At 40.5% G+C, this 15,535-nt stretch overlaps 1 protein-coding gene across 1 annotated transcript; it reads right to left on the bottom strand.

The window, feature by feature from the left end:
* Window positions 1–9,232: 9,232 nt before the first annotated feature.
* Window positions 9,233–15,294, bottom strand: LOC101472414 (sodium-dependent neutral amino acid transporter B(0)AT1). Its single transcript, XM_004547770.4, has 12 exons — window positions 14,828–15,294; window positions 14,145–14,285; window positions 13,530–13,667; window positions 13,260–13,441; window positions 13,061–13,171; window positions 12,351–12,463; window positions 12,133–12,261; window positions 11,864–12,020; window positions 11,537–11,741; window positions 11,291–11,450; window positions 10,516–10,678; window positions 9,233–10,395 (listed from the first exon to the last, which is right to left on the bottom strand). Exons 1-12 carry the CDS (start codon window positions 15,024–15,026, stop codon window positions 10,186–10,188), a joined length of 1,908 nt encoding a protein of 635 aa, XP_004547827.1. The 5' UTR covers window positions 15,027–15,294; the 3' UTR covers window positions 9,233–10,185.
* Window positions 15,295–15,535: the final 241 nt, after the last annotated feature.

The raw sequence follows: 15,535 nt of genomic DNA, 5'->3' as shown, positions 1-15,535 counted from the left end.
TGTCGGGTAATCATGAAACGATTTATGACCTTTACTTTATCTGCAGTGTTGGGCAGATTAACCAGACACAGGCACACTCTGTACTTTCTCCTTCATTTGTAGCCGTTGAGTTTCTTAGTTTTGTTACAAATTAGTTAACAGTCTACATGAACATTTAAAAGAACAGAAATAGGAGCAAAACCCATTTCTCTTGTTGCTATGGTCAGAACTCTTTTTTTATTCTAAGCATCAGTTTTATTTTCATCACTTTTTGTAGCACATTTCTTCTCACTGAAACACTAAATCATTGCTTGAACCACAATCTAAACTGAACCACAAAGATTTTTAACTGACTATAACTGTTTTTTAATATCTATAGCTTATATTGATTGGCATTGGGTTTTACCCATGTCACAATTATGGGCAATCAGCAAAACACACAAACGCACAAAAAGCTGCAGTCTTTAAATTTGTGTTGTGTGTATTTAATCATTTTAGACTTTAGTACAGTGCTTAATCTCCTTTATCAGATGTTTTCTTTTGCTAACATAAGATAAACAGAATAATCTTATAATAAAATAATAATAATAATCTTACTATAATAAGGGTAGCATATGTATGTATATATGTCTGAACAAAATGTTAGACAGATATCGTGAAACGCATGGTAATTATTAACATTTATGTTTTTAAATGAGCGTCTATAAGTTCATTTCATCATCCCTACAAATGTTACGTTTTCCCTTTGTGTTTGTATCATGTGCCATAATCAGCATTCATCTCCCGTGCAGAACTGAGACTGAAGACAAATTTGTATCCGGGGCTAAATTTTGTTTGAGTGAGCACTTATTAGTCACAACTAAGGAAATGAGGGCCACTGTGGTTTGGGCAGACAAGACCAAAGGGGAGATGACTGAACATAATGCAACCAAACCAAACACAGCACATCAACATAAACCAGGGATCGGCAACCTTTCTGATGATGAGTGCCATCTAAAATTTCCTCAGAAGTCAATGTGCCATATGATTGCATTAGCAATGAATTTAATAACGCTCTATATTAACAGTTACACGCTATATAGAACCACTTTATAGAATCACATTTGTTCGCAGATGTTTGCAGTTATCAGCTATTTTGAAACAAAAAAAAGACACTTTTTATCCATAACAAGAACTCCATAACAACAAATGAGCTGTACGACAGAAAATGCAATGCTATTTATGGTCTCCTCACAACAATGATAAGAAAAATAAACTGGGCCAATATGGCATGTTTGTTAGTACAGAGATACACATGTTAATGTCAGGTAGTGATGTCCAGCAGGTGAAAATGCAAGCACCATGAACACGCACAGCTATGGATTCCAGCTGCGTTCGTAGTTCTGCAAACTTTGACCCCCACAGAGAAGGGCAGGGCGATATGGCCAAAAATATTTATCACGATGTAGATTTGAAAATTTGCGATAACGATATAACTGACGATATAATTGACACGAAACAAAATACAACTCCACAACTTTATTAGTGGGGAAAAAAACCATCAATTTCTTCTTGTTTAAACAAGCAGCTGTTTATTTTAATGTGCATTACAGCCACACAAAATTGAACAGTGGTTATCCTGTTATATACATGGTTATGGATAACCATGTATATCCACAAAACTTAAGAGGTGCTTTGCAACAAAAGTGCAGTGTGCAAAATCAATAAGTCAAATAATAATATTGCACAAACTCTTGAGTAAAAACAAAACAAACAAAAACATAGATAAATTATGCTACATTTTCTACATTTCAAGTTTTAAGATTCTTTGTCAGAAACACTAACATGTTCACAGATGCGGGCTTAAGGGAGGACCTTTGACAAGTTACATCATTTCCACCTGTGCTGAACAACCTTTGAGATGCAGAGCTAGTTGCTGGAATGCAGAGGTATTCCCTAGCTAATCTGCTGATGTGGGGAAAGTTTACTGTGTGAACTTTCCACCACGAAAGAGGATCACACTCACTGTCTGCTGGTGGACTATTCACATAACTGCGCAGTTCAGATGATAACCTCTCTGCAGTTACCTCTATCTTGACACTAACTGGTCCCTTCAAAAAAAACTCCCGAGACTCTTCTTTGGCTTTTTAACAGCTCCCTGACTTGTTTGGTCTTCAGTAGATATATGAGGTGTTTCTGAAAAACCTGTGGCTGTGCTACCCTGGTGTGACACAAGATGCTAGTTCACTCATGACTTGAACTTTGATGGCTTCGCTTTCACTCTCACAGAAATATTCTGTATGAAACCGTGGATCGAGGAAAGAAGCCATGTTAACAAGCCTCTCTGTGACACTGTCTTTGTAGCTTTTGTTCATGTAATCAAGTATTGCTATTTTGATGTCTTTGGTCAGCTCAGTGTCACCTTCTTTTACTTTTAACATGTCATTGTTAAACATCTGAAGAACAGGCTTAACACATGAAATGGTTACATACTCTTCAGCAGAGAAAGCATCTGTAAACTCCAGGAGTGGACTCAATGCAGTGCTGACCAAGTCAAGCACTTCAATGTCTTGCCATGGCAACATGAGGTGCCTTGTGGTTTTATCAGCTGCTAAGACCTGTGTTATAGCTTTTTCGTGTTCCAGCAGCCGTTGGATCATTCTCTGCTTTGAACCCCAACGAGTGCAACATTCAGTTATGAGTTTGTGTTCTGGTAGGCCCAGTTCCTTTTGGGCAGCCTGCAGAGCTTGCTGGCACTTCCAGCTGTGGCCAAAAGCAGCAACAATCTTCTTTCCCACTCCAACTGCCCATTTGATCCTTGGCTCCTTCACACTTCTTTCTAAAAGACATACATTTAAAAGGAAACACAGTTCATTACTCAACAGCAATATCAATGCGGTGTGGAATGTGTGACATTTAAGTTTTATGTATAACACACAATTATTTACACACACATATAGACACACATATTTATTAGGGGTGCAACGATACTCGTATCGATATTGAACCGTTCGATACAGTGCATTCGGTTCGGTACGCATATGTATCGAACAATAAAATATTTTTAATTTATTTTATCAACTTTTCTTCTGACGATGCTGTCTGTGTTGAGCGCTCAGTGGATCTGCGTTCGACTACTCCGCCTAGACTGCACTGTCGAGTGCAGATCCACTGAGCGCAGCGCAAGCTAGCAAGACAGAAGCTAAGCTCGTTGCAACATGGCAACTACCTCAACGCTACCCGAAATTGAACCTCCCCCACCCTCATTCAGATCTGGCGTTTGGAACTATCTTGGTTTTCATGTGAAACATGACCCTGATGGTAAGCGCGTCATGGACAAAAGTAAAACAGCATGTCGTATGTGCCACGCAATGCTCAATTTGTGGGAACTAGTGCGTTAGCGCAGTTAGCTTGTTAACGTGTTGACGCCGTCCAGCCCCAAGCACAGGGCGATCCGCGGTAACTTGTTAACGGAGATTTGCCGCGTTATGGCTTTAATGTCATTTTAACGAGATTAACGCTGACAGCACTAGTGGGAACACAACGAATATGACTGCACATTTACGCCGACATCATCCTAGTGCAAAGACAAGTGGAAGCAGACAAAAACGACAAGCATGCTACAAACTTTACCCGAGTCATTTAGACAGCCGTTAGCACATGATTCTCCTTATGGGGACCTGATATGTTTAATATGCTGCTGAAAGTATATGGGAATGGTTGGTGATATTAAAGTCCTGTTTGTGGCACATTAGTATATGTGAGGGGGCAAACTCCTCAAGATGGGTGGTGACCATGGTGGCCATTTAGAAGTCGGCCATCTTGGATACAACTTTTGTGTGACACATCAAACTTATTGGTAATGTCACAAGAAAAACAATGGTGTGCTTGGTTTCAACGCAACTTTATTCTTTCATGAGTTATTTACAAGTTTCTCTTTGTTCACAGCCATTGACACGTCGAAGAGGTTAACACGTGAGGAGCAGATCAAAATTGTGTTGATATCTGGTGAACGCAGTAACCGGGTCATTGCAGCAGATTTCAATGCAAGACACCCTACGAGACCACCCATCTGCCATGCTACAGTTAGCAAACTGCTTGCTAAGTTTCATGAAACTGGTTCAGTGTTGGATTTGCCAAAATGTGGATGCAAGAAAACTGTCACTAATGAAGAAACATCAGTGGCTGTCCTAGCTTCATTCAGAAAGAGCCCACAGCGTAGCACTCGCCGCATGTCACTGGAGAGTGGCATTAGTCGAACATCCCTTCGGCGGATATTAGCTACTCACAAATGGCACCCTTATAAACTCCAGCTACTGCAGCATCTCAACGAGGATGACCCAGATCGGCGCACAGAATTTGCAGAATGGGCAAATCAAAAATTGGAACAGGACCCTCAGGTCACGCAGAAGATTTTGTTCAGTGATGAGGCAAACTTTTATGTGAATGGTGACGTTAACAAACAAACCCACCGCTATTGGTCTGACACTAACCCACATTGGATGGATCCCTCCAAGACTGTTGGAACAACAAAAGTGATGGTTTGGTGTGGTATGTGGGGTACAACGATAGTGGGTCCATTCTTCATCTATGGAAACCTCAAGGCCACTGGATATTTGAAATTTCTACACGATGATGCATTTCCCTCTTTATGCCCGGAAGCCTGCATGTTCCCTGAGTTTTTCCAGCAAGATGGTGCACCACCACATTATGGGTGCCAGGTCCGAGCATTCCTAGATGAACAGTTTCCTGGAAAGTGTATTGGTCGTCGTGGGCCAGTTGAATGGCCCCCAAGGTCTCCTGATCTGACCCCCTTAGACTTTTATCTTTGGGGTCATCTGAAGGCAATTGTCTATGGTGTGAAGATACGAGATGTGCAGCACCTGAAACTACGGATACTGGATGCCTGTGCTGGCATTTCTCCTGCGGTGTTGCTATCAGTGTGTGAAGAGTGGGAGAAGAGCGTTGCATTGACAATCCAACACAATGGGCAGCATATTGAACACATTTTATAAGTGGTCAGTAGCTTGTAAATAACTCATGAAAGAATAAAGTTACGTTGAAACCAAGCACACCATTGTTTTTCTTGTGACATTACCAATAAGTTTGATGTGTCACATGGTCCTCTTCCTACTGAAAAAACAAAAGTTGTATCCAAGATGGCCGACTTCTAAATGGCCACCATGGTCACCACCCATCTTGAGGAGTGTGATGGCCAAACCCATGGCCACACTCTAAAGTCGGTAACTTTTGTATTTTCATTCTTCATTTGAACATAGTAATACATTTTAGTTGCCAATAACTTTATTGATTGGTTTGGATACATTTGTTCTATTTGTAAGCGCGCACATTTAGTTTACTTATGTATTCATACTACTTCATTTCTTTGCTTTCTGACTAACTTTTGTCTTTTTATTTCTTACCTGCCATTATCCCTGGGAGTTGCTGGACAAAAGATGGTAGCCAGGGTTTGAAACCATTAAATACAAAGGAAGATAATTGGACCACACCACCATTTCCTGCTGAAGGGGGGAATGTGTGTTTTCTTTACTTTAAAAACAAAGTATTTGTATTTAATTAAATATTTGAGTTTAGGGTTTAATGGGGTTTTTTGATTTTCTTCTTTAGTGTTTAGTTTATTAATACTGCATCGTTTGTGATTTATGATTGTGTTTTGTTTGTTACCCCTCATGTGTCACAATGGTCTGATCAGCCATTATATATACCCTTGTATGTCATTTCATGCTTAGGTCAATTATGTGTGTTTGAGCAGTCATTTGCCTGGTTAAGTTTGCAGTCTTTGCCTGAGTTCAGTTTTGTTTCTTTGACCTCTTTTATGAGCTCAACATTTATTACTTTTGTAAATATAATTTTTTGGGGTTAAATAAATGAAAATTATATTTTTCTAATAATTCCTGGGACTCCTCCTGTTTTTCAACTCGGTCCATCACAAGGAGTTTGCCCCCTGACATATACTAATGTGCCACAAACAGGACTTTAATATCACCAACCATTCCCATTTTATTACAGTGTATCCATATAAATGGCCCACCCTGTATATATATCTTGCAGCACAAGTACCCACATTCAGAGATCAATAACACAAACAGTATTATTACCATTTAAACTAATACAATAAGTGCTTAATCTGACGTTATAATTAACTTACCTATTGCAATGTGCAGGCGATGTCTGAAGCATGAAAGTCTGGTCCAGTTGTTGAGTGCAACGGCTTTCACAATGTTGGCCCCGTTGTCTGTCATCACACACACTTGTTTGAGCTGAGGAACTCTTTTAAGACTTTGGCTATATTTTCCCCAGTATGGTCCTCGGGGAAAAAAACTTGTTTCGAGGCACTTGTTTTGTAGCTTCCAGTCTTTGTCCACATAATGTATTGTGAGGCTCATGTAGGGGTCCAATGTTCGGCTTGACCACATGTCCGTGGTGGACGCACTCCACTGAAGATAACGCATTTGACACCTCAGTACTTTAGAGAAGTATTTCTTGGTGGGTAGCTTGTAGCGTGAATTGAACGTTTTAAGCATCTTTTTGAAACCTTCTCTTTCCACACTATGAATAGGCATCATGTCCCTGGCTAAACAATGTGTCACTGCATTAGTTAGTTCCCCCCAGCGTTTGCTAGTTTTGTCATAAGGCATGCAGCTATTTAAAGCTACGTTGATTGTTTGAGGCATTTTGTTGGGTAGATAGCTTGGACTGGGAGTACTGTAAGATGCTAGTTCAGATTTGCCGCTACCACTCCCCGGAGTGTCGGCCGCATGCGGCTTTTTAGTCTTTATTTTGCGGCTCTGGGTGGTTTGGGAAAATAAATTAGAAGTATTTAGCTGAAGTGTATTTTATTTGTGTTTAGTTCTTTTTTTAACTTGTACTTCTAAATTGGAAGATTGTTGTGATTTTGAAATATAAAAATTTCATTATATCTTATTATTTTTTCATCGCTCAAAATAAGCATCACACTCGCGGAAGCCGAAACGCCGTGCATTTATCGAGACTTTCGACCCCAGGTAGGCCAATTATGGATCTTCATATCCACATTATGTCGGCAGCTATTCTCCACCGTGAACTACGTTAAAAACAAACACCGCTCACGCCCCACAGATGACAGCTTACAGTCCTGCGTAAAGATGAAAGCCCCGATTTGCAGACGCTGTGCGCAGAGGTTCGGGACCATAAGTCTTATTGTAAACATATCACGACAGACCCGACGATGTTTGCATGAACATGCTTTTCAGCATCTCTTTATTGACCGCTTTTCACACACGGTTGCTGTACGCATACAGCCGGCTGTAGCTTTTCAGCTCACAGCCCGACACATACCAACACAACAGCATAGAGAGCACAGACTTTAAGGTGGCGAGGCGTGATTACGGGTGCCGCTCAGGTAGACCACGCCCCGCCACACACATTAACCAGGTAAAATACATATTTAGGCATAATTTTGCAAATATCTTTTTTTTTTTTTTTTTTTTTTAGCCGCATAGTGCTTTTTTCCAATTACTTTTTAAAAGTCAGGTCAAGGCTCCAAAAGCCCAAAGGCGATATAAGGGTGGCGGCTCACAACAGTTTTTGTTTGCTACATGGATCATTTTAGTTCAGCTGGGTGTCTTTCCTTTTGTTATATTTCTTTAAGAGTTCAAAATGTGTTAATTACATAAATAAAATGTAATTTTCTCGGTAGCACTTCATGGATTTCATAAGCAACACTTTAGTTGCTCTGTGGATTCTTTTAAAAAGCAATTAAAAACTTTTCTTTTCAAACAAGCCTTTTGTTGATCTACGTATTTTATATTCTTTATTTACATTTGATCTTTTACATTGTGTATAATGTCTGTTGATTGTATTGTTTATTTTAATCTTTGTGTACAGCGCTTTGTGACTGCCTTTCTGTGAAAAGCGCTTAATAAACTTTACTTACTTACTTTAGTTGTTCATACAAAGAATAAAGGTAAAAAAAACAATATATGCAGTGTTATCTTCATTTTAGATGTCAAAAAGTATTTGCGGCTCCCAGTGTTTTCTTTTGCGTGGAAACCGGGTCGAAGTGGCTCTTTGGGTGTTAAAGGTTGCAGACCCCTGCCATAGGCCATATATTACCCACGACTCACGTATAGACCCACTGAGAGAGCTAACCCAGTACACAGTTATACCCAACCACATGGCAGGAGAGTTAGCTTAGCTTAGCCTAGCGCCCGCTAGCGGCACAGACAGAAACATAGTAATTTCCCCCCTAACCTCAGTTACAGTCCCAAACACATCTTATTATCACATCCTCACACATCACAAACTTAACGTTGCTCATTAACGCACACTTTTCACGGAATGACCACTTCTCTGCTGGTAATCCGGAGCAGAAAAGCTCAGGTGCCTTGCCCACGTTTCTCCCTGCCCATAGTCTCTCTCATACAAAGCGGTAGGGTGACCTCTACTGGCCACTCTAAAAAAACTACAGGTGAACTAACAACTGAACAACAACCGTAACTACGGGGCCTTTTGTACAGCCGCCCCCAAATGTATGGAGTACATTTGCTCACAACAAAAGGCAACTTTACAAACAAAGTCACTATGATTGCCTTCTGTCTTCGTCCGGGAGGGCAGGCAGTGCCACCAGCCTCGCCACAGGTCGGGTGAAGGTCCTGTCTTTCACCTTGATGTCAGCAGACCTGATGTGCCCGTCTGCACCGGGGTGGACTTTGGAGATGCGACCCACGAGCCAGGAAGTGCGAGGCAGCTGAGGATCTACGATCATCACCACCAAACCTTCTGTGACATCCGCGGGGGATGACTGCCATTTCTGCCGCAGCTGCAGGCTTGGAAGGTACAGCCGGATGAATCGAGACCAGAAGTGGTCAGCCAGCACCTGCTGAACACTAACACCAAAAACTCCATCTCCGCATGGCGGAGGTTTCATCATGGTTTGGGGTTGCTTTGTCCCAGTTGCCTTGCAGCCATCGATACTGGTTTCATGACCAATTGTTATTGCTGGGTGCTATAATACTTCAATGAGCCAAAGAACACAGTGAAAAAGACGAGCTCTGATGAAGAGTGATGTACAAAACATTCCAGAAATACTGAGAAACTGAAACACTTTTACAAAAGTCCTGCTGCTCATCGCAGAACTTTCACGAGCGGCTACTGAAAACATCTCATGGACGCTGCTAAAGAAAGTATAAGAGTTAATCAATTCAATATTTAGTAAGTCAAACATATGACATGATCGGTGTGCTCAGTGTGTTCAAATAATGACATGAAAAGCTCCGTTGTTTGTGCTAGTTTAGTCAGACAAAGTTTATCAATAGTTGTGCCTCAAGTTAGGATCAGTGCAGAAATTTCACAAACCTTTTCTTGGAACTGTACATCACAAGGTAGAAGTTTACAACAGTCCGCCTTAAAAACACAATAACCAAACAACACAAAAGGGGGCTGAATGGTAGCGAGGCCTGTATTCTTCGTTTTTTTCCAGCTTAAAAAAATCTAAGACATTATTACAGTGTGTAAAAATCTTACTTAATCCAAGGATTATTTACAAAATATTAAAATAAACCTCATGTATATAGAGGCACTCGGCACACCACAGGAAAATGCAACATAAAGTGTCTGAGTAATATGCCGGGTTGCCACGTGACACCAAAGCATCTTCAGTTCATCTTTGCATTGATTGAATGAATGAATAACATTCTTCTGAAAGATTTAGTGACTGCAAAGCCATCACTCTAGGGAACGATGGTCAGGATTTGTCCCATAATTAGTCAATTGTCTGTATTAGACATACATGCGTGGTACATTTAAAATATCAAAAGAATAGTTATATATTCAACCACTGACTGGTTAACTTAACATTACTACTTTCTGTGGGTACAGGAGAAACATATCAGACCGGCTCACCCATTTTTTTTTCTTTGTGCACTCCATACAGATGCAATCTGAGAACATGTTAATTATTGAGCTTTAGATGTTTGTAAGCATATTTTATGAACAGAGCAGGTCAACCTGTTTCCTTCTGCCAAGATAAGCTAAGCAGCCATTGGGTGTCCTGTAGCCCTATAATAAATCTCCCAAAGTGCACAATCATGCAGAAACTAACTAACAACTTAAAAATACACATCTGTTTTTCAAAGATAATAGTCAGCAGTCGCAATCTTGTGCATAGAACACATCAATAAAAGCAAGTACACATCAGTCACATTAAACAATCAAGGCGACATCAACCTAGAACTTTGCTTTGCCGTTCATTTCTATTTTGGCTGAGATAGTGTCCACTGGGTGATCTTTGTAGCTTTTGTCCTTGCAGCACTTCCTCTGGAAAAATTTAAAGAGCGCAAAAATGGGGATGGCCAGACTGGGAATTCCAGCAAGGATAAAGATGATGGCATAGATCCAAGAGGGATAGGGACGTGCTTCCAGTATGGGAAAGCTCGCCTGTGATCGGGATCAACAAAAAAGTTACATTTTGCAGCACAAAACATCAAACTACATCTTTATTCCTGCAGTTACTGTATGTAAAAACTTGTTGTAAACTACTGTGAACAACAAACTTACCGCTTCCTCGTCCCACACCAGATAGGTTAAATCTTTGGTGACTTGGGTAACAAAGTAGAAAATTAGGATGAAGATCATAAGGAGTGGGCTAATCACTCTCCATGTTGCCTGCCAGAAAATATTGGGCTTGTGGCCAACCATAAATTCAATGTCCTTGTTGAACCTGTTTGAAAGCAATAAGAGGGAGACATACATACGTGTAAAAATCATCCATAAAAGGCAACCTTGTAGATTTTATTAGTTACAGTAAATAAAGCATCACATGTCACTGTTTGCTCAACTGGCTGATACCAAAGCAGACTGTAGTCTGTTATTTTTCTCTAAGCTAACTTTGAGTCCAAATTGACAACATTAAAAGATGTATATTACACCACCTTTTTTGCACCTTTTCTTCTAACTATTAGATAATTGTTATAAATAAGTCAACTTAACTGCTTTCATGTGCATGGTCAGAAACTCTAAGCCAAAAGTACATTTTACACATTCCTCCCCTTCCTGTTGCAACATTAAAACACACTTCTGCTGTGATGAGTTACATTATCTCTACTGCAAGGTCAGAAGGCAACGCTTTGTTTGAACTCTAACAAGAACTGTTGGTTGCCTCACTGAACACTGATCTTTTCTGCCTCTTATGAAAATACCAGGAAAGCGAACTTTCCCATAATGACAAGTACAAACATGATTCTGTTTAGATGGTCGGATGTTTGATAAAGTACCTAGAAGGTCATTACTTTGGAAGCTGACTCAATGATCACCTAAGGATGGGCACACTTACCTATCAATCCCATAGATGTAGATAACTGCAAACATTTCACAGAAACCGATGATTAGGAGGGGGATTGAGCCTGCAAAGTTGTCAAAAAGAGCTAGCCAGTAGTTCCCAGAGCGTAGGGTGAATATGAGCCCAAGAGCAAAGGATATTAAGCAAGTAAGACCTGAAAAAACAACACAAGCAGGCGGTTACAATCATACCCAGTTTTCCATGGTGGTTATGAAGAAGTTCTCAATGTGAGAAAGTTACCAGTAAAAACTTCTTTAGGCCAAGTTTGAGGAAGAACTCTAAGGTCTTGAAGGGGAACCACCACTCCCTCAATGTTCCCAAACATAGTTGAAAGGCCGAGACAGAAGAGCATGATGAAAAAGAGGACTGCCCAGAGAGGTGAAACAGGCATCTTGATGATGGCCTCTGTGAAAACGATGAAGGCCAGGCCCGTTCCCTCCACACCCTGAAGCGGTACAGGGCAAATCTTTCAAGTTCTGAATCGATTTTGAATCATTTTTGTGACACTCAAACTTGGCAAATAATCAGGGAATTAACAGGATACAAAAAAATAAAGGCTCCACTGACCTGACTGAGTAAATTCTGAATGTCGCAGGTTTTTAAGGGCAAACCTTGGATGATATCTGGATTTGTCTGATTTAGGCTGGTCAGAACCTGATCGTAGTTCTCTATTGTGATGGAGGTTTCAGGGTAGTCAAAGGCATTGATGAGATGCAGGATGTTACTGAAAAAAAGTAAGAAAAAACTCATATGAGTCTATCTAGATACAAGTAAATCTCACTCTCTCATTTTTTCCCCCTATTGTAATGTCATCTTTTGTGCAAACTGAAACTCACTCTCCCTGGCATTCATCAAATTTCTGCGTTGCCCTGAAACCGATGATGGAGTAGATCACCGTTGCAGAGTACACCGAGGTGCAGCCATTGATGATGGAGATGAGAACGGCGTCTTGCTCACAGTTGTTGCTGCAAGTAGATTTTAAAGGGACATAGCGTGAGGACACTTGCTGGACAGTGAGTTCCATTATGACTGTGTAATCAAGACCTTTACTCACTGAACAGAGTTGTAACTGGAGAAAGAGATGAGGCCCCCGAAAGCCAAGGAGAAGGAGTAGAAAACCTGAGCTCCTGCATCCAACCAAGTCTGTGGATTCATTAACTCATCCACCTAAAGAGAATCCAAAGATAAGCATTCTTATTGAGCTGTGAGCAGATTTCTGACCTATACAGAATTTTAAAACGGACACTTTCCCACCTCACTGGCTGTTGTTAGTTAATAATCTAAGAGGGTACACACAATGCACAATTGCACAATTGTCACCAGGTAATTTGGCTTTAAAGTGCCTATCTAGATTACTTATGTATTGGAATTTACAGTACTAACTGTGCTGCGTTTCAGCCTTCAGTATCAGCTTTTATATCAGCTTTTATCAGTCCTGTGATAAAGGTTTACTGCTCTCATGTTTCAGGCCTGGGTGTCTTAAAACGGCAAATAATAGCTTAAAGAAATAGGCTTGTATCTCTGTAAGTACACTTTCTAACAGTTATATAACCATATATTACTGTAATGTCTGTGCAATAAATATGAGCCTTCAGCCATCTAGCTTAGCTAAGCATGAAGAGTGGAAACAATGAGGTCCAGGTTTCACTGACGTTATTGAGTAATTCTCCACAGACGTTGTAAAACTGTACAAAAACCATAATGACAAATAAGTTCATCTTGTCCCTTCTGATTCTTGTGACATGTGATACATTGAACCCTTACATCTGGTGTGAAGAGGTACTTTATTCCCTCTGTAGAGCCTTTGAGAGTCAATCCTCTGATGAGGAAGATTGTGAGGACAAAATATGGGAGAGTGGAGGTGATGTAGACAGCCTGAAAAAAGAAAGATGGCACGTGTATATCTGAGCAAACCTACATGTAAAAATCACTTCCTTTTCTTAGACATTGTGATTTTTCAGACCTTGCCAGAAGTCTCAATGCCACGAATGCAGCACACATACAGCAGAGTCCAGGCAGCGAACAGGGCCAGCACCATCCACCACTGCAAACCTCCAGAGTCATCAATGGCTGCTGAAGTGTTCAGAGTCTCTCTGTACCAGAAGTAGTCAACAGTGGTGCTCCGTGCGCACTCAGCCACTAAACCTGCAAACGGCACAAGCAAGAGCAACTTGATGGCAGGCTAATCATCGCATAACGTTCTATTGTAACCTCTTGTTAGATGAAGGCACACCTGTGCTGTTAGCATTGAGAGGGCATTGGCTCCAAGGCAGAGGATCTTGAAAGGAGTTGAACAGGTACCACATGATCCAGGCCATGATGGTGTTGTAATACATACCGACCAAAAATGAGACAAGTAACGATGCAATGCCTGCAAAAGAATGAAGAAAGCAGTGGAAAAACTCACAGTGATTATCTGCTTAAGATGTGGGCCATGTTTGCTAGCTTATTTTAGCATGACAGCATAGTAAGTGCTATGTTTATATATGTTACATATGATATATGCTTGGCAGGAATTTGGTCTCATTATGGTGCTCAGTGTACACTTAAGTGATCCCAATATTGAGTGTTTTTTTCTAAATGCTTGGATAGGAATGATTACTCGGTCTGTATTTTGTATTAAAACCTAGCTTGAGTAACCGTTGCTGCAAAAGCAAACCTAATGGAAGAACAGAACAATTCCATCCTCTAAAAACTCTAAATTAGTTAATACATGAGATATTTAGCCATTACGGGAATTATAACTTATTGCTGTCTGTGGAGCCATTTTGCCAACATAGACACAATAAAACACAAAGATACGAAGGCGCACACACCCACACACATGCATGTTTTTTTTTGTACACACCAACTCCAGTCAGGTAAGGGTTGATTGCTCTCCACACTCCCACGCTGCCTTTTCTCAGGCGCTGACCAATGGCAAACTCTAAGTGCAGCAGCGGGATTCCCTCCAGAACCAACAGGATAAGGAACGGGATCATAAACGCTCCTAAAAGCACAACATTCACATTCATAATGAATTAGCAAAGTGGTGAGATTTTCACTTTGTTAGACACTTTAACAAAGGAAACTAAGCACAAAGATACTTGTAAACTGTGAAAAGCAGCTTTTTATTAGCTAAACTAGGAACTGTACAAACCAAGAATAAGACTCACACATTACCTTTCCCATAGCATTTATCTCAAGAAAGACTTTATTTTTTTGAGTTTCATTAAATAGAAATAAAATTCAATAAAAATCTAGTCAGCATCTATATCTGATTATTTATGGTGAATAAAACGGGCATTTCCATAATTCATACCGTGGGGTTCTTTGTGTTGATACAACATGTCTGCATGCTTTGTCCTATCACTTGGTTGTAACCTTTTAACAAAAGCATTTCTCAAATGGTATAATTTCTTTCTAATCACTAAAATCCATAGTGTCCTTTTGTTAGCAAAAACAAAGTAAATCCACTGATATTTTCTTTTGTGGCATCTAGTCTATATTCAAATATCTTTCACATCTACTGCCCCACACGTCCCTGCATACCTCCTCCATGGCTTTGACACAGGTACGGGAACCTCCAGACGTTACCGAGTCCCACGCAGAAGCCCACGCAGGTGAGGAGGTACTGGGCTTTGTTGTCCCATTTGGGCCTGTCCCCAGCCTCCTCGGTTTCCATCCTTTCCAAATCTTCATGAGATGGGATTCGGTCATCCAGTCCTGGGTTTGGTAATTTCAGCTTCATGGTGGCTTGCTGTAAACCTCCTCCGTGCAAAAAAGAAATTGGAAATAAGAGCTTCTGTGTCTCTCTTTAATAAGAAGTTCTGTTACTTTTGTAAATTTTTAAGCAACTGAGAGGATTCAGAAGTAAACCTCCTCTGTGCAGTCGGCTCCTGAGTCTCCGAGGACTATCTCTCTCTCTCTCCTCCCTCTCTCTGAGTCCTTTATCCCTACTGTGTGTCCAGGTGAGGGACACTGAGGCATTTACTGTGACCCGTTGCACCTAACTTGTGGTTATCAGTCACTTGTCTTAACCTGTGTTATATTATATGATGTCAGCAACTTTAAGCGGAAAAAGGTGCAACCTTGTTCTTAGTGGTTAATACATTACACGAGATGCTGCCAATAACCCTTTCCCTGGGCGAAGAGTGATTGGGTGAATTCTAATAACGGAAATGATACAATATAAACCTCTATCTTTACCATCGGGTCACGTTTTTGTAATCCCTGATAAACTAGATGGCTTATTTCTTG

The sequence above is a fragment of the Maylandia zebra genome, linkage group LG22, assembly GCF_041146795.1.
Source record: "Maylandia zebra isolate NMK-2024a linkage group LG22, Mzebra_GT3a, whole genome shotgun sequence".
NCBI lineage: Eukaryota > Metazoa > Chordata > Actinopteri > Cichliformes > Cichlidae > Maylandia > Maylandia zebra.
Note: the sequence above shows the minus strand (reverse complement) of the source record. Positions and strands in the feature narration are given on the sequence as shown.